Genomic DNA, 18,747 nt, shown 5'->3' with positions numbered 1-18,747 from the left:
CTCTCCCGCCTTCCCAAAATAACCAGCCAGGCAGGAAACCGCAGGGCACCGCCGGCCACGGGTGTCACGAGCTGCCCGGGCTCAGCCCAGGCCCCGCCTGGGGCCGGGGGTGGGGGGAGGGAGCAGGGACCCTCCTGGCCCCCGCAGGGCGCCCGGGGGCTTGGGGGGCTCTGCTGTCCCGGGGGGCCTGGAAGGGGGCTGCAGGGTGCTAAGTGTGTGTGTGCGTATGAGCGTGCACAAGAGCGCGCAAGCGTGCAGGAGCGCGCCTGAGCACGCACGAGCGCGTGTGAGCATGCACGAGTCTGCAGTGCCATGCGTGAGTGTGCATGAGCGTGCAAGGGCTCCGGGGGGGGGGAGGGGGACGGTCCCTGCTGTCACCCCACTGGGTGGATGGGTGTGAGGGGGACAGGACACGGCCGCGGCCCCCTGGGGCCGGCAGCGCCGGGCGCGCCGCGACCCGCCGGGCCACATTCCTGCTCGCCCGCTGGCCCGGCTCGCCTGCCCCCGGACCCCCCCCCCCGCGCCCGCCGGCCCCGGTGCACCCGCGCCGCCGCCGTGCACGGGTGCTGCTGCGCCGCCGAGCAGCCTCGCGGGCACCCTGCGGAGGAAGCTGGCAGGGGAAGGGGGGGAAACCGCGGCGGGTTCCTGGCAGGGGCCCTCCCCCTCGTGCTAATCAGTGACAGTAATTAAATCTGAGCTCGTTACTCCGTGGCCGTTGGGGGGAGGGAGAGGTTCCCGTCTCGGGGAGCCGCACGCTTTGCATCGCACGGCATCGCGTGGCTGCTGCTGCAACGACACGGCGTCGCACGGCGTCGCACGGCATCGCCTGGCATTGCACGGCACGGCGCAGCATTGCACGGCATCGCCTGGCATTGCACGGCATGGCACGGTGCAGCATTGCACGGCATCACCTGGCATTGCATGGCATGGCACGGCATTGCACGGCATCGCCTGGCATTGCACGGCATGGCACAGCATTGCACGGCATCGCCTGGCATTGCACGGCATGGCACGGTGCAGCATTGCACGGCATCACCTGGCATTGCATGGCATGGCACGGCATTGCACGGCATCGCCTGGCATTGCACGGCATGGCACAGCATTGCACGGCATCGCCTGGCATTGCACGGCATGGCATGGCGCAGTGTTGCACGGCATCGCCTGGCATTGCACGGCATGGCACGGTGCAGCATTGCATGGCATCACCTGGCATTGCATGGCACGGCACGGCATTGCACGGCATTGCCAGGCATTGCATGGCACGGCATGGTGCAGCATGGCACGGCATCGCCTGGCATTGCATGGCACGGCATGGCGCAGTGTTGCACGGCATCGCCTGGTGTTGCACGGCACGGCACGGCGCAGAATTGCACAGCATTGCCCTGGCATTGCATGGCATGGCACAGCACAGCGTTGCACAGTGTCGCCTGGCATGGCATGACATCACCCGGCATTGCACGGCACGGCACGGCGCAGCGTTGCACAGCATCGCCTGGCATTGCACAGCGTTGCACAATGCTGCACAGCCTTGCACAACGCTGCACAGCTTTGCACAACGCTGCACAGCTTTGCACGGCACAGCGCAGCTTTGCCCGGCACCGCACGACGTTGCACAGTTTTGCACGGCTTCGCCCGCCCGTGCCACGGCCTGGCACACACGCCGGGAGGGGGGGGGTGGTCGGGGGAGGGGGGGGGGCGCCCTGCCCCAGCTGCGTGCAGGGGGCAGGGGGGAAGCGGAGGCGCGGCGGGGGGCGAGGGGGGGGCGCCGGCGCCCGCCGGGGCCCCTCGCGCCGCCGCGCCGAACAAAGCCCCCATTGAGGCGGCGCGCGCCGGGCCGAGGCGTTTCCACCCAAACCTTTTTCCATGACCGAATCGGCTCCGGGCGCCCCTTCCCGCCGCTCCCCGCCGCCCGCAAGCCCGGGCCTGCCTCCCTCCTCCTCCTCCTCCTCCCGCTCCTCCTCCTCGGCTGCCAGCGTGAGGCCGCGGGGGGCTCCGCTGGGGGGAAACTGAGGCACGCGCCCCCCCCCAGGGGGCCCAGGCGTCCGGCCCGGTGTCGGGGACCCCCCACCCCGCTGCGCTGCCTGGCAGCGATGGGGAAACCGAGGCGCAGGGCCCCGGCGTCCGGGCTGCAGGGCCGCGCGTGGCGGGGTGCACGCGCTCGGGCGTGGGCGCTCGTGGGGGTGCAAAGGCGCACGGGGTGGGGGGGGCACGCGCGGGTGCACACGGCCACGGGGACGGGTCCCCTGCCCGCGCCGCCCGCGCGCACACGCGGAGCCTCGCACGCCTCGCTGGCCCGCTCTCTCGGGCCGCCTTGCACATGCGCGTGCTGCTCCGGCACGCACAGCCCCTGGTGCACGGCAACACACCAGCACACGCCGGCACACGCTCACTTGCACACCTTGCAAGTGCTGCTGTACACACACATGTGCACCCCACACGCTGCCCCGCACACAGCAGCGTGCACGCACTCATGCTCATACTCACGCCTGCACTCACACTCATGCTCACATTTGCATTGACGCTTGGATGCACGCTCACACTGAGGCACGCGCTCACGCCCATGCACACCCGCGTGCACCTGTATGCACACCCACCTGCGAAACCACCTGCGAACGGGTCTCGCCGTGCCGGGGCACCCCAGGGTGCCAAGACCCATCCCCCCACCATGGGGACCCCCTGCAGCATCACCACCCCCCCCCGCAGCGTGGGGTGTCAGCGCCGGGGGGGGGGTCAGGCCTGGGGGGGGCCGGGGGGGGCCGCGGCGCTGGCCCTGCCCCCGCCCCCACGTGCCCCGCGGCTATAACATATCCTATAGCGGCTTTAGGGGCTATAAATACGCCCGGGCGGCGGGGAGGGGGGGGAGCTGGGGGGGCGGCTCCGCCATGGGGCTGGTCTGGCCCGGCCCGCGGCCCCCCGGCCCCCTCCGCCCCATGGCCTGCCCTGCCGCCCGCTGCCCCCTGCCCTGGGCTCCCCCAGCCTGCTGCCCCCCCCACTGTTCCCCCCCACCCTGCCACCCTCCCTGCTGCCTCCCACCCTGCCCCCCACCCTGCTGCCACCCTCCCTGCTGCCCCCTCTGGTGTCCCCCACCCTGCTGCCACCTCCCTAGCTGCTGCCCCCCACCCTGCCACCCCTCTTGCACCCCCCCACCCTGCTGCCCTCCACCTTGCCACCCCCCCAGCTGCTGCCACCCCTCCTGCCACCCCCCTTGTACCCTCCCACTCTGCTGCCCCCCACCCTGCCACCCCCCCTGCTGCCCCCCATGCGCCCCCCCACCCTGCAACCCCCCCTGCTGCTGCCCCCCACCCTGCTGCCCCGCATGCGTCCCCCTACCCTGCTGCCCCCCACCCTGCCGCCCCCCCTGGCGCCCCCGCGGCTGCCCCCCCTCTCCATGCCCCGCCTGTCGCCAGGAGCTGGGCACCAAGTGAGGAGGGGGGCAGAGCTGTGCCCCCCTCAGCAGCGCCGCCAGGGCCCGGTGAGTCTGGGGGGGTCAGGGGGGGCTCAGGGAAAGGGAAGCGGCAGCAGGGCCGGGGCGCCTGCCCCACGGAGGGGGAGGGGGCAAGCGTGAGGGGGGGCTGCATGAGGTGGGGATTGCACAGGGGTTGGGGGCTTCTGCTCAGGGCTGGGGCATTTGCAAAGGGCTGGGGCATTTGCACAGGGGTCGGGGCAATTGCACAGGGGTTGGGGCAATTGCATAGGGGTCAGGGGCTTCTGCTCAGGGCTGGGGCATTTGCACAGGGGTCGGGGCAATTGCACAGGGGTCTGGGCTTCTGCTCAGGGCTGGGGCATTTGCACAGGGGTCAGGGCATTTGCACAGGGGTTGGGGCAATTGCATAGGGGTCGGGGCAATTGCACAGGGGTCGGGGGCTTCTGCTCAGGGCTGGGGCATTTGCTCAGGGCTGGGGCATTTGCACAGGGGTCGGGGCATTTGCTCAGGGCTGGGGCTATTGCAGGGCAAAGGGAGGGAGGACGGGGCTCTCCTGGTGCCCCAGGGGCGGCGGGGGGGGGGGGCGGGGGTCCCGGCCGGCGTTTCCGCGGGCCGTGTGGCTTCCTTGCACGTGGCAGCATGCAGCCGTGCACGGGGGGGGGGGGAGGGATGGTGCCACCCCCCAACCCCCCCCCCGCTGCTCTCGTGCGGCGCGGGGCCACGTGCTGCCGGGAAGTCACGCCGAGCCCCCCCCCCCGCACATGCCTCCCTGGCGCTAATCCCCGCGCAAGCGTGCCGGCTTAGCGCCCGCCGCGGGGGGGGGGGGGGGGGGCCGGCTCCCACGCGCCCGTGGAGGGCTGCCCGCGCCGGGCCCATGCGCAACGGACCAGGGGCTCTGCGCAGGGGCCACAGTGGGGACAGGGCCACACGGGCTGTGCAGGGACATGCGCACCGTGCCAGGGGGTGCAAGCCCCCCAACCCCCCCGGGACTGCGCCAAGCCATGCAATGTTGTGCATCGCAGCTGCGGGCTGCAGCACCGAGATGGGCAGTGCTGGGTGCTGCAGCCGTGCAGTGCAGGGCAGTGCTGGGTACTGCAGCACCAAGACAGGCAGTGCTGGGTGCTACAGCCGTGCATTGCAGCAGTGAGACAGGCAGTGCTGGGCACTGCAGCCGTGCATTGCAGTGCTGCGCTGGGCAGTGCTGGGTGCTGCAGCCGTGCATTGCAGCAGTGAGACAGGCAGTGCTGGGCACTGCAGCCGTGCATTGCAGTGCTGCGCCGGGCAGTGCTGGGTGCTGCAGCCGTGCATTGCAGCAGTGAGACAGGCAGTGCTGGGCACTGCAGCCGTGCATTGCAGTGCTGCGCTGGGCAGTGCTGGGTGCTGCAGCCGTGCATTGCAGCAGTGAGACAGGCAGTGCTGGGCACTGCAGCCGTGCATTGCAGTGCTGCACCGGGCAGTGGTGGGCATTGCAGCCATGCATTGCAGCGGTGAGACAGGCAGTACTGGGTGCTGCAGCCGTGCATTGCACACGCCAGCCTGTGCCACGCCACACTTTGCACTGCAGCCAGTAGTACGGTGAGCTATGCCGAGCTGTGCCATGCATTGCCAGCCTGTGCCAGGCCAAGTCCTGCTCTGCTGAACACTGCAGCTGCGCTTTGCCAAGCCGAGTCGTGCCAGACACTGCTGCGCGTCGCCACGCTGCTCTGCTCCCTGTGGCTGGTTTTGCTGTGCCTTGTGGCCAGGCATGCCCACAGCATGCACATGCACAGTGCCTTGCCCTGCCGAGCCGTGCCTTGCCACCGAGCTGTGCTGTGCCACGCCGAGCTGTTGCCTTGCAGCCGCGCATCGCCTTACAGCTGCGCTCAGCTGAACCAAGCTGAGCTTTGCAGCCCAGCCGAGCCGTGTCTTGCAGCTGTGCATTGCCAAGCCATGCTAGGCTGAGGCGAGCTGAGCTGAGCCAAGCTGTGCCTTGCAGCCGTGCGTTGCAGCCATGCATTGCCGAACTGAGCAGAGCTTTGCAGCTGTGCATTGCCGAGCCGAGCCGAGCCGAGCCGAGCCTTGCAGCCTTGCAGCCGCGCATCGCTGCCGAGCGGCGCCGGGCCGAAGCGACCCGAGCGGCGCCGAAGGGAACCGAGCGGCGCCGAAGGGAACCGAGCGGCGCCGAAGGGAACCGAGCGGCGCCGAGCCGAACGCGGCCGAGCGGCGCCGAAGGAGCCCGAGCGGCGCCGAGCGGTGCCGAAGGAGCCCGAGCGGCGCCGATCCCGCAGTGCAGGCGGCGCGGCGCCGCCCGGCACGTGCCCGCGCGCGAATGTGTGTCAGTGGGGCAGCGCGGGCGGTCACGTGCGGGCGCCGCATGAGCGGGGCCGCGGCGATGCCAGCGCGAGCCGCCGCCGCCCCCGCGCGCCCCGGCCCCGCCGCCGGCCCCGGCCCCGGCCCCGGCCCCGGTCCCGGCCCCGGCCCCGGCCCGGCCCCGCCGCGCCGCCGCCCGGCCCGGCCCCGCGCCGCCGCACCGCCCGCCCCGGCCCGGCCAGCATGGAGAGCAGCGCGGGTAAGGCACGGCCCCGGCCCCGGCCCCGGCTGCACCACCGCCGCGGCGTCTTTGCAACCGCGGATCCCCGGCACCGGGGACACTGGGACTCCCTGCACCCCGGGACCCCGTGCACCCTGCATCCCGGGACCCCCTGCGCCGGGAACACCGGGACTCCCTGCATGCCTGCACCCCGGGACCCTCTGCGCCGGGGACACCGGGACTCCCTGCATGCCTGCACCGGGAACACCGGGCATCCCTGCATCCCGGGAGCCCCTGCATCCCGGGAACACCGGGCATCCCTGCATCCCTGCATCCTGGGAGCCCCTGCATCCCGGGGACACCGGGCATCCCTGCACCCCGGGACCCTGTGCAATGGGAAGACCGGGCTTCCCTGCTTCCCTGCATCCCAGGACCTCTTGCACTGGGAACACTGGGCATCCCTGCTCCCCTGCATCCCGGGACCCCTTGCACTGGGAAGACCGGGTTTCCCTGCATCCCAGGACCCCTTGCACTGGGGAAGACCAGGCTTCCCTGCATCCCTGCACCCTGGGACCCCCTGCACTGGGAACACTGGGCATCCCTGCACCCCAGGACCCCCTGCACCGGGAAGACCGGGCTTTCCTGCATGCCAGGACCTCCTGCACTGGGAAGACCGGGCTTCCCTGCTTCCTGGTACCCCCTGCACTGGGAAGACCGGGCATCCCTGCATCCCTGCACCCTAGGATCCCCAGGACCCTGTGCACCAGGGACACCTGGCATCCCTGTACCCCAGTCCTCCTTGCACTGGGAATACCGGGCATCCCTGCACCCTAGAACCCCCTGCACTGGGGACCCCCTGGATCTGGGACATCTGCCATCACTGCATCGCAGAGCCCATGCACCCTGAGACCCCTGGCACCCCAGGACCCCTTTCACCGAGGACACCCAGCATCCCTGTGTCCTGGGACCCTCTGCAGCCCAGACCCCCTGCATCATGCATCCTTGCACCCCGTGCTCCCTGCCCTGGGGGTGCTCCGCATCCCTGCGGCTCAGGACCCCCTGCACCGGGGAGACACTGGGCTTCCCTGCACCTTGGGGTCCCCCTGCACTGAGGGTGCCCTTCATCCCTGCACCCTGTGACCCCCTGCACGCCAGACACCCAGGATCCCTGCACCCCTGGGCTCCCTGCACTGGGGGCCCTAGGAATCCCTGCATCCCAGGACCCCCTGCACCCTGGGGACCTCCTGCACCAGGCACCAGCACCCCTGACAACACTGGGTGACCTGCACCCCTTGCACTCTGGAACTACTTGCACCGGGAATATCAGGCACCCCGAGACCCCTATGCCAGCACCGTCAGGCACCACGAGATGCTGCACCACAGGGATCCCCTGCACCCGCAGACTCTCTGGGAGTTGTGTGTATCCTGCACCCTGGGGACCCCCCGGACCAGAATCCCGGCATGCTGGGAACCCCCAGCGTCACGCACCCTCGGGCACCGCAGGCATCCTGCACCGTGGGAGTTTGGCATCCCGCGCCCTGCACGTCCCCAGCACTCTGCACCCCAGGAACGCCAGCATCCAGGGAATCCTGCATGCTCAGCATCCTGGGCATCCTTGCGCCCTGCACCATTGAGCACCCCAGGAACCTTCTGCCCCCAGGACGTCCTGCACCCACAGCACCCTGAGCACCCAGTGCTCTGCTTCCCTGGGAGTCCCTGGCAGCCCCGGGGACGCCCAGGCACCTCGCGCTACTGCTGGGCACCCCACACGCTGCCGGCACCCAGTGTGGTGGGTGTGCGGGTGGGGGCAGACAGTGGTGCCCGTGCCCGGCGTGACGGTGTCCGTGCGCGGCGGTGTCTCTGAGTCGGTGCCCACTGGGTGCGGCGGGCACTCGTGCGTGTTTCGGGCACACGCCGTATGTGCGTGAGCGCACGTGTGTGCGGGGCTGCGTCGTGCGTGTGTGATCCCGGGACCGGGGGTTTCCCCGAATCCCCCGTGCGCCTGGTTGAATTGTGGGGACACCTCTTGTTGCGGGCCCTGCGCCCCGACCCCAGTCTTGCCGTGGGGCTGGGCTGTGGGTGATGCAGGGTCCCCAGTGCCGGCACAGCCCCGGTGCTGCCTGTTGTCCCCGAGTTTTCCTGATGTGACGTGGGGCTGCGTAGTGCCCGGCTCCGTGCCAGCGGCTCCCCGGTCCTTGGGCTGACGGGGGCTCGGCGTCCCGCGGCGGGGACGTGGCGGGGGCTCGCGGGGGCTGCGCGGTGCCACCGGGCTGGTGGCCCGGTGACGTCATGGTGGCGAGTGTTGGGGTCTTGCTGATGTCACGCTAGCGAGTGTCGGGGTCTTATTGACATCGTGGTGGCCTGTGTCAGGGTACTGGTGACATCACAGTGGTGAGCGTAAGGGTCTTGGTGACATCACAGTGGCACTTGGGCTCTCGGTGATGTCACAGTGGCATGATGTGGTGAGGAACGCTGGTATCTTTGTGACATCACAGTGGCACTTGGGGTCTCGGTGATGTCACAGTGGCATGATGTAGTGAGGAACGCTGGTATCTTTGTGACATCACAGTGGCATGACGCAGTATCCCAGTGACGTCACAGTGGCGTGTGCCAGTGTGTGGGTGACGCGCCGGTGACATCGCGATGGCGCGCGCTGCCCCGCAGGCCGCCCAGCCAGGCGCGCGGCTCCCGCGGCCCCGTGGCACACGCGTGTGCGTGGCACGGGGCGCGTGCTGGGCCGGAGCCCGGGCCGTCGTGTGCCGCGTGCTCGTGAGCGTGCACACGTGGACGCGTGCGTGTGCCTGCCTGTGAGTGTGCGAGCATGAGTGTGCCCGTGTGCATGCACGCCTGAGCCTGGGGGCGTGCAGGCGTGTGTGCGTGTTCGTGCCTACATGCAATTGTGTGTGTGCACGCATGTATGAGCACATAAGCATGTAGGCACATGTGCACATGTGCGCTTGCACGTGCATACACATATTTGCACGTACAGATGTGTCTGGGTATGTTTGCACACACGTGTGCAAGTGTATTGCCCGTGTGCGCATGCTGCCAGACGCGAGTTTGGGGAGGATAGGCGGGAAACAGGAGCAGCAGGGTGCGCGGGCTGCTTTGGACCGCAGACACGCACACGTGTGTGTGCGCGCTCTGTGCAGCGTACCGCTGCATGCACACGTGCGTGTGAACACGCGTGTGCACGCTCCGAGCCAGGGAGGCAGCAGCCCCCCCCCCCCCCGCAGCCTGGCTCCGCTCGCGCCGCCTCTGCGCTAACACCGTGACATTGACCCAATTCGCTGGTGGCCGTGGCGGCACGGGGGGGGGCGGTGGGGGGGGGGTCAGGCCAGGGCACCCTGCGCACTCCCCCCCCCCGCCATCCCCCCCCCCGGGGGAGTCTTGAGCCCGACCCACATCCCGAAGCGGCTCCAAAGGATCCCGATTTTAGTGATCCAGACCCCAACCCAGCTCCAGCCCGGAGCCTCCCAGGTTTGCCCCCCCACCCCCCCCCCCATCCCGGATGCCTGGGCCCGTGCTGCAGCCCCTGGGGTGCTCGCTGCTTCCGTGGGGAGCGACCCCCCACCCCCCTCACTGTGCCCCATTGCACCCCCCAGCTCTGCCCCATTGCACCCATCCCTATTGCACCCCTCCACGTTGCACCCCCCAGCTCTGCCCCATTGCAGCCCCTGCCCGTTGCACCCCCCCCACACACTCTGCCCCACTGCACCCCCCAGCACCGCCCCGGGGCGCCCGCCACGTGCGTGGGCGGTCGGGTGCCCCGGCCACGGGCCCCGCGCCAGCACGTTGCCGCTCACCGGCTCGGCGCTGCCACGTGCGCCCGCGACCTCCTTGCAGCGCAGCGGGGGGCCGCGGGCGGGTGGGGGGCTCCTGGGGGGTGCAGTGGGGCAGGGAGGGGTGTCAGGTGGGGTGCAAAGACAGGGCGTAGCGGGATGGGTGCAGGGAGCTGGGAGCCGTGCGCTTGGGCTTGCACCGGGGTGCCGGGGCGGTGCAGAGGGGGGCAATGTGGGCTGCGCTGGGGGCACTTTGGGGTGCAGGAAGGGCATTTTGGGGTGCCTTGAGGCACTTTGGGGTGCATCAAGGGGATTTTGGGGTGCAGTGGGGCAGTTTGGGGTGTAGTGGGGACTGTAAGGGTGCAGCAGGGGCATTTCAGGGTGCAGTGAGGCATTTGGGGGTGCAGCAGGGGAATTTGGGGGTGCAGCAGGGCGGTTTAGGGTGTAGTGGGGGCAATTTGGGGGGGGCAGCGGGGCAGTTTGGGGGGGACTGCGGGCCGCCCTGAGCGAAACGGGGTGCAGGAGGGACCCCCCACTCCCGAGGCAGTGGGGGGGGGGCGAAGGGGTGGGCGCAGGCACGGCTCCCCCCCCCCGTCCCCCCCCCCACACCCGCCCGCCGCCGCCGCCGCGCGGCCCCGCGTCGTGTCCTACTTTCGGCCCCACGTGCGCCGCTGGCCCGCGTGCGCCCCGCCGCACGTGGCCCCGGCGGCCGGGTGAGGGGCGCCGCTCGGCTGCCAGCCCCGACGCCGCGGGGATGGGCGCAGCTGCCCCGAAAGCCCCGGCGAGGGGTCGGCTCGGCGGCGGGGTGAGGGGCACCGCAGCCCTGATGCCACGGGGAGGGCCGCCCTCAGCCCGACACCGGGGTGGGGGTGGGGGGTGGGGGGCGCCGCAGGCCTGATGCCAGGGTGAGGGGCACCCTTGCCCCCATGCCAGGGTGAGGGGCGCCCGAGCCCTGATGCCACAGTGAGGGGCACCCCCAGTCCAATATCAGGCTGAGGGGCCCCCGGGATCAACAGTAGCATGAGGGGTGCCGCAGCCCTGACACCAGGGTGAGGGGCACCCTCAGCCTGACACGAGGGTGAAGGGTACCCGAGCTCACCACCGGGGGGAGGTGTGCCCCAGCCCTGATACCAGGGTGAGGGGCACCTGGGCTCTGACGCCGTGGTGATGGGCACCCAGGCTCGACACCAGAGCGAGAGGGTGCCGTAGCCCTGACGCCACGGTGAGGGGCACCCTGGGCCCGATGCCCACCTGAAGGGCCCCAGGTGACCCCCTGCATGTCCCCCCCCCCGCAGGTGGTGTGATCCTCTACGTGGGCTCCACGGCGGGCAGCAGCCCCACGCGGGGCAGCCCCCCCGGCGCCCCGGGGGCCCCCTCGCCGCCGCTCTCGCTGCCCCCCGCGCTGGAGGGGCTGACGCTGACCGAGCTAGGGGTACCCCCGCCGGCACCCGCCGCTCCCCCCTCGCCCAAGGTGGCCTTCCAGTTCCCCGAGGGGGGCCGCTGCCCCGGACCCGGCCAGTCACCCCCCGCCGCCCCCCGTGCCGGCCCCCCCAAGCCCAACGGCCTCGCCGGCACCTTCGCCAGTAAGGAGGGGACCCAGGCGTCCAGGCTGCCCTCTGCCCCTTTGGGTGGGGAGGGGTGCTGGGGGTCTCTTGGATGGGGAATGGGGGGTCCTGAGGGGTGGGTGTGGGGCCTGGGGAGGGCTCTGGGGGGTCTCTGGGGTGCAGAGGGGTCCCTGGGGGGGTTCTGGGGGTGCAAAGGGGTCTTTGGTGGGCCTGGGGGGTGCAGAGGGGATTCGAGGGGTGGCAACGGGATCTCTGGGAGCATGAGGGGGTCCCTGGGGATGCATGGGCACTCCTGGGGTGCAGAGGGGTTCCAGGGGCCTGGGGGGGGGGTCTCTAGGGGTGCAGAGGGGTCTCTAGGGGTGTGGGGGGGTGTCCCTGGGTGTTTGGGGCTGCAGGGTCCTTGGGGGGTCCTGGGAGTGCAGAGGGGTCTCTTGCAGGTATGGGGGGGCTGTAGGGGGTCCCCATGGCGTCAGGGGGGTGCTGAGCCCCCCCGTCCCCCCCCCCCAGAGACGGGGGGGATGGTGCTGCTGTGCAAGGTGTGCGGGGACATTGCCTCCGGCTTCCACTACGGCGTCCACGCCTGCGAGGGCTGCAAGGTGGGCCGGGGGGTCCCGGGGGGCCGGGGGGGCCTGAGCGCTCCCATGGCGGTGCAGGGTGTCTTGGCAAGTCCGGGGTGGGGGTCCCTGAATGGTCCCAGGGGTTTCTGGGGACCTGGGGGGGAGGGACAGGACTGAGGGGTCCCTGGTGGTCTGGGGGTCCTGGTGGGCCCTGGGGAGTCCGGGGGGGCTGGGGGGTCCTGAGCGCTCCCACGGCGGTGCAGGGCGTCCTGGCGAGTCCGGGGGGGGGGGGTCCCTGAATAGTCCCAGGGGTTCCCAGGGATCTGGTGGGGAGGGGACAGGACTGAGGGGTCCCTGGTGGTCTGGGGGCCCTGGGGGGTCCTGGGGGATGCCAGGGACCTGGGGGGGTCCCATGGGGTCCTGGGGGATCCCAGGAGATTGGGGGGTCCGCATGGGGTCCCTGGGAGTCGAGGGGGTCACAGGGGTCCTAGGGGATCCCAGGGGTCTAGGGAGGTCCCATGGGGTCCTGGGGAGTCCAGGGGGGTCACGGGGGATCCCAGGGGACTGGGGGGGGGTCCCCATGGGGAGTCCAGGTGGATCCCAGGGGACGGGGTGGGGGTTGAGGTTCCTGGGGAGGGTCTTGGGGGGGAGGGATCCTGGGACCGAAGGGTGCCCGGGGGTGCAGGGGTGGCAGGGCTGACGCCGTGGCCCCCCCCCACCCCCCCCCAGGGCTTTTTCCGCCGCAGCATCCAGCAGAACATCAGCTACAAGATGTGCGTCAAGAACGAGAACTGCCTCATCGTGCGCATGAACCGCAACCGCTGCCAGCACTGCCGCTTCAAGAAGTGCCTGGCCGTGGGCATGTCCCGTGACGGTGAGCCCCCCCCGCGCGCCCCAGGGCCCCCTGCCCCCCCCCCGTGCCCCATCCGCGCCTCCCAGGGCCCCCCGCACGTCCCAGGGCTCCCAGTGTCCTCCAGCTCTCCGTGCATTCCAGTGCACCCGGTGTCCGTCTGCCAGTGCTCCCGATGCATCCCGGTGCATCCCGGTTCCTCCGAGTGTCTGTCTCCCAATGCATCCCAGTGCATTCCAGGGCATCCGAATGCATCCCAGTTCCTCCAAGTGTCCGTCTCCTAATGCATCCCAGTGCATTCCAGGGCATCCCAATGCTCCCAGTGCATTCCAGGACATGCCAATGCTTCCAGTGCACCCCATTGCACCCCAGTGCTCCCAACGTATCTCAATGTGTCCCAGCGCATCCCAGTGCTCCCAGCGTATCCTGGAGCATCGCACTGCACCCCAGTGCTCCCATTGCACCCCAGCGCATCCCAGTGCTCCCAGCGTATCCCGGAGCATCGCACTGCACCCCAGTGCTCCCATTGCACCCCAGCGCATCCCAGTGCTCCCAGCGTATCCCAGAGCATCGCACTGCACTCCGGTTCCCCCAGCAGACCCCAGTGCCCCCAGCAGACCCCAGTGCCCCCAGCAGACCCCGGTGCCCCCCGGGCCGCGATGCTGAGGGCCGCGGTGCCCCCGCAGCCGTGCGCTTCGGGCGCATCCCCAAGCGGGAGAAGCAGCGGCTGCTGGACGAGATGCAGAGCTACCTGCAGCGCCTGGGCGAGGGGCCGGGGGGGCCGGGCCCCGAGGCGCCCCCCAGCCCCGACGGCGCCGCCGAGGAGGCCATCGGCGCCGTCTCCCGCGCCTACCGCGCCATCTTCGGCGGCGGGCCCCTGGCGGCGGGGGGCTACGAGCCCCCCGAGGGCGCCCGCCGCTTCGGCCCGCCGCCCGCCGGGCGCTGCCCCCCCTGCGAGTTCGCCTGCGGCCCCCCCCGCGCCTGCCCCTGGCGGCCCCCCGGCCCCCGCGGCATCGTGAGTACCCGGGAAACCAAGGCACTGGGGAAGGGGGGGGCGGCTGAGAGGATTCCCCCCCCCCTTGACACAACCCCTTGGGGTGGGCACCCAGGGGCCCGAGACCCTCCCCCCCACGAACCTTTGGGGAGGGCATTCAAAGGGGTCCAAGAACGCCCAAAAGACCCCCGGGGGGGGGGGGGGCTGCTGTGGGGAGGGCACCTAGGGGTCCAAGACACACACACCCGGCAAAATCTCCTGGAGTGGGCTGCCATGGGGAGGGGCCCAGGCGTCCGGGATCCCCTCCCGCTAACCCAGCCCTTGGGGTGGGCACCCAGGGGTCCGATTCCTTCCCCCCACAAAACCCCCTGGAGAGGGCTGCCATGCGGAGGGGCCCAGGCATCCGGGACCCCCTCCCACTACCCCAGCCCTTGGGGTGGGCACCCAGGGGTCCGAATCCCACCACAAAACCCCCTGGGGTGAGATGCCACGGGGAAGGGCCCAGGCGTCCGGGACCCCCTCCCGCTACCCCAGCCCTTGGGGGGGCACCCAGGGGTCCGAGTCCCCCCCCCACAAAACCCCGCTGGAGAGGGCTGCCGCGGGCAGGGGCCCAGGTGTCCGGGACGCCCTCCTGCTACCCCAACCCTTGGGGTGGGCACCCAGGGGTCCGAGTCCCCCCCCCACACACAAAACCCCGCTGGAGAGGGCTGCCACGGGGAAGGGCCCAGGCGTCCGGGGCCGGGGCTGACGGGGGCCGCAGGCCTGCCCGCTGAACCGCAGCCCGTGGTGCGGGGCGGGCGGCAGCCGGCAGCAGGCCTGGCAGGATTTCTCGCGCTGCTTCACGCCCGCCGTCACCGAGGTGGTGGAGTTCGCCAAGAGCATCCCCGGCTTCCAGGCGCTGGGCCAGCACGACCAGGTGCTGCTGCTCAAGGCCGGCACCTTCCAGGTGAGCGCCGGCGGCTCCCGGCACGCGCGCGTGCCGCTGCGGGGCTGCGTGTGCGGGCGGGCGCCCGTGTGCGGGCGGCGCCGCTCTGCGTGCACACGTGGGCGTGTGCAGCGCTGCCCTGCGTGCGTGCAGGGCGCTGCTGCTGGGCTGTGTGTGTGCGTGCACACGTGGGCGTGTGCAGCGCTGCCCTGCGTGCGTGCAGGGCACTGCTGCTGGGCTGTGTGTGTGCGTGCACACGTGGGCGTGTGCAGCGCTGCCCTGCGTGCGTGCAGGGCGCTGCTGCTGGGCTGTGTGTGTGCGTGCACACGTGGGCGTGTGCAGCGCTGCCCTGCGTGCGTGCAGGGCACTGCTGCTGGGCTGTGTGTGTGCGTGCACACGTGGGCGTGTGCAGCGCTGCCCTGCGTGCGTGCAGGGCACTGCTGCTGGGCTGTGTGTGTGCGTGCACACGTGGGCGTGTGCAGCGCTGCCCTGCGTGCGTGCAGGGCACTGCTGCTGGGCTGTGTGTGTGCGTGCACACGTGGGCGTGCACAGTGCTGCCCTGCGTGCGTGCAGGGCGCTGCTGCTGGGCTGTGTGTGTGCGTGCACACGTGGGCGTGCACAGCGCTGCCCTGCGTGCGTGCAGAGCACTGCTGCTGGGCTGTGTGTGTGTGCACACGTGGGCATACACAGCGCTGCCCTGCGTGCGTGCAGAGCACTGCTGCTGGGCTGTGTGTGTGCGTGCACACGTGGGCGTGCACAGCGCTGCCCTGCGTGCGTGCAGGGCGCTGCTGGTGGGCGCCCGTGTGCGTGTGCACCCGTGGGCGTGCACAGCGCTGCCCTGCGTGCGTGCATGGCGCTGCTGCTGGGCTGTGTGTGTGCGTGCACACGTGGGCGTGCACAGCGCTGCCCTGCGTGCGTGCAGGGCGCTGCTGCTTGGCTGTGTGTGTGCGTGCACACGTGGGCGTACACAGCGCTGCCCTGCGTGCGTGCAGGGCGCTGCTGCTGGGCTGTGAGTGTGCGTGCACACGTGGGCGTGCGCAGCGCTGCCCTGCGTGCGTGCAGGGCACTGTTGCTGGGCTGTGAGTGTGCGTGCACACGTGGGCGTGCGCAGCGCTGCCCTGCGTGCGTGCAGGGCACTGCTGCTGGGCTGTGTGTGTGCGTGCACACGTGGGCGTGTGCAGCGCTGCCCTGCGTGCTTGCAGGGCACTGCTGCTGGGCTGTGTGTGTGCGTGCACACGTGGGCGTGCACAGCGCTGCCCTGCGTGCGTGCAGGGCACTGCTGCTGGGCTGTGTGTGCGTGTGCACCCGTGGGCGTGCGCAGCGCTGGACTGTGTGTGTGCGTGCACCCGTGGGCGTGCGCAGCGCTGCCCTGCGCGTGTGCATGGCGCTGCTGCTGGGCTGCGCGTGTGCGTGTGCACCCGTGGGCGTGCGCAGCGCTGCCCTGCGCGTGTGCATGGCGCTGCTGCTGGGCTGCGCGTGTGCGTGTGCACCCGTGGGCGTGCGCAGCGCTGCCCTGCGCGTGTGCATGGCGCTGCTGCTGGGCTGCGCGTGTGCGTGTGCACCCGTGGGCGTGCGCAGCGCTGCCCTGCGCGTGTGCATGGCGCTGCTGCTGGGCTGCGCGTGTGCGTGTGCACCCGTGGGCGTGCGCAGCGGCGCCCCGTGCGTGTGCATGGCGCTGCTGCTGGGCTGCGCGTGTGCGTGTGCACCCGTGGGCGTGCGCAGCGGCGCCCCGCGCGTGTGCATGGCGCTGCTGCTGGGCTGCGCGTGTGCGTGTGCACCCGTGGGCGTGCGCAGCGCTGCCCTGCGCGTGTGCATGGCGCTGCTGCTGGGCTGCGCGTGTGCGTGTGCACCCGTGGGCGTGCGCAGCGGCGCCCCGCGCGTGTGCATGGCGCTGCTGCTGGGCTGCGCGTGTGCGTGTGCACCCGTGGGCGTGCGCAGCGGCGCCCCGTGCGTGTGCATGGCGCTGCTGCTGGGCTGCGCGTGTGCGTGTGCACCCGTGGGCGTGCGCAGCGCTGCCCCGCGCGTGTGCATGGCGCTGCTGCTGGGCTGCGCGTGTGCGTGTGCACCCGTGGGCGTGCGCAGCGGCGCCCCGCGCGTGGCGCTGCTGGCGGGGAGCAGCGGCCCGTGCGCCGGTGCACACGCGCGGGCAGAGGCGCCCGCGCCCGGCGCTGCCGTAGCGCTCAGCCCCTGCCCCGGCGGCCGCCCGCTCTGCCCGCAGGTGCTCATGGTGCGCTTCGCGGCGCTCTTCCACCCGGCGCAGAAGGCCCTCACCTTCCTCAGCGGCGACACCTACTCGCTGAGCAGCCTGCGGGCCCTGGGCATGGGCGCCCTCCTCGACGCCATGTTCGACTTCAGCGAGAAGCTGGCGGCGCTGGCGCTCGACGCGCAGGAGCTCGCGCTCTTCATGGCCGTGGTGCTGCTGTCGGCGGGTGAGCGGGGCGCCGGCGCCGGCGGCGGCGGTGGTGGTGGTGGTGGGGGTCCCGCGCGGGGCGCTGACGCCCGCCCGTGCCCCGCAGAGCGAGCGGGCATCGCGGCGGCCGAGGCGGTGGAGGCGCTGCAGGAGACGCTGCTGCGGGCGCTGCGGGCGCTGCTGGCCCGCCGGCGCCCCGAGGACGCCGGGCTCTTCGCCCGCCTGCTGCTCCGCCTGCCCGACCTGCGCAGCCTCAACAGCCAGCACGCCGAGAAGCTCCTCGCCTTCCCCATCGAGCCCTGAGCCCCCGCCAGCGGCAGCCCGGCGGTGTCCCCCCCCCACACACACCCCACCCTCCCCAGCCCGGCACCGGCGCGCCTCCGGGGACGCCCCACAGCCTTGGAGATGCTCCAGGGATGGGGACGCCCCCCAGGAACGGGGACGTCCCAAGGATGGAGGCACCCAAGGGATGGAGACGCCCCACGGCCTTGGAGATGCTCCAGGGATGGGGACGCCCCCCCAGGAACGGGGACGTCTCAAGGATGGAGGCACCCAAGGGATGGAGACGCCCCACGGCCTTGGAGATGCTCCAGGGATGGGGACACCCCCCCAGGAACAGGGACGTCTCAAGGATGGAGGCACCCAAGGGATGGAGACGCCCCACGGCCTTGGAGATGCTCCAGGGATGGGGACGCCCCCCAAGAACGGGGACGTACCAAGGATGGAGGCACCCAAGGGATGGAGACACCCCACGGCCTTGGAGATGCTCCAGGGATGGGTACGCCCCCCCAGGAACGGGGACGTCTCAAGGATGGAGGCACCCCAGGGATGGAGATGCTCCACGGCCTTGGAGATGCTCCAGGGATGGGGACGCCCCCCAAGAACGGGGATGTCCCAAGGATGGAGGCACCCAAGGGATGGAGACGCCCCACGGCCTTGGAGATGCTCCAGGGATGGGGACACCCCATGGCCTTGGGGACACCCCCAGCGTGGGGGCCCCCCTAGGCCTTGGAGATGCTCCAGGGATGGGGATGTCCTTGGAACGGGGACGCCCCACAGATGGGGACACCCCAGGGACAGGGACACTCCATGGCTTCAGAGACACTCCAGGGATGGGGACACCCCACGGCTTGAGGACACCCCAAAGGATGGGGATGCCCCACAGCCTCGGGGACACCCCAGGGACCGAGGCAACCCACGGCCTTGGAGACGCTCCAGGGATGGCGATGCCTTGGGAACAGGGACGCCCCGTGGCCTTGGAGACACCCCAGGGACAAGGATGCCCTCAGGAATGGGGCGCCCTGTGGCCTTGGGGATACCCCGATGACGATGGCACCCTGGGGGGGATGATGGCAGTCCACGGCCTTGGGGACACCCTGAGGACCCTGGGAACGACGGCACCCCCCCCATGACGATGGCACCCTGGGGACAGTGGCATCCGGATGATGGTGCTGCCCTGCAGCCTCGGGGATGACCCACGGCGTCCTTGGGGACACCCCAGGGGCGACGGCACCCCGGTGACGACGGCACCCCGAGGACGGTGACCCCGTCCCCGCCGCGTATCCCCCCCCCCGTCCCCTCCGTCCTGCCCTGCCTGCCGCAGCTCTGAGGCCAATTTGGGCCGTTTGGGGGCTTTTCGGACCAACTGGGGCTCCCCCCCCACCCCGGGGTTGGGAACAGGGAGGTCCCCGAGCTGGCTGAGGGGCCCAGGCGTCCGGGTCCCCTTGGACA

General features: G+C 71.3%; 1 protein-coding gene across 1 annotated transcript; it reads left to right on the top strand.

The window, feature by feature from the left end:
- The first annotated feature begins 312 nt into the window (after nucleotides 1–312).
- On the top strand, nucleotides 313–17,364 carry LOC134152050 (nuclear receptor subfamily 1 group D member 2-like). The gene is made up of 9 exons (XM_062597090.1): nucleotides 313–316; nucleotides 3,179–3,472; nucleotides 11,011–11,298; nucleotides 11,788–11,876; nucleotides 12,567–12,711; nucleotides 13,374–13,702; nucleotides 14,442–14,627; nucleotides 16,825–17,035; nucleotides 17,123–17,364. The coding sequence occupies exons 1-9, from the start codon at nucleotides 313–315 to the stop codon at nucleotides 17,317–17,319; spliced, it is 1,743 nt and encodes a 580-aa protein (XP_062453074.1). The 3' UTR covers nucleotides 17,320–17,364.
- Nucleotides 17,365–18,747: the final 1,383 nt, after the last annotated feature.

Source organism: Rhea pennata, chromosome 29 (genome assembly GCF_028389875.1).
Source record: "Rhea pennata isolate bPtePen1 chromosome 29, bPtePen1.pri, whole genome shotgun sequence".
NCBI classification, from domain to species: Eukaryota; Metazoa; Chordata; class Aves; order Rheiformes; family Rheidae; genus Rhea; species Rhea pennata.
Note: the sequence above shows the minus strand (reverse complement) of the source record. Positions and strands in the feature narration are given on the sequence as shown.

Coding starts and splice junctions, on each gene's coding strand:
- LOC134152050 (XM_062597090.1), top strand. Junction 3,473..11,010: donor AGCAGCGCCGCCAGGGCCCG/GTGAGTCTGGGG, acceptor CCCCCCCCGCAG/GTGGTGTGATCCTCTACGTG. Junction 12,712..13,373: donor CGTGGGCATGTCCCGTGACG/GTGAGCCCCCCC, acceptor GTGCCCCCGCAG/CCGTGCGCTTCGGGCGCATC.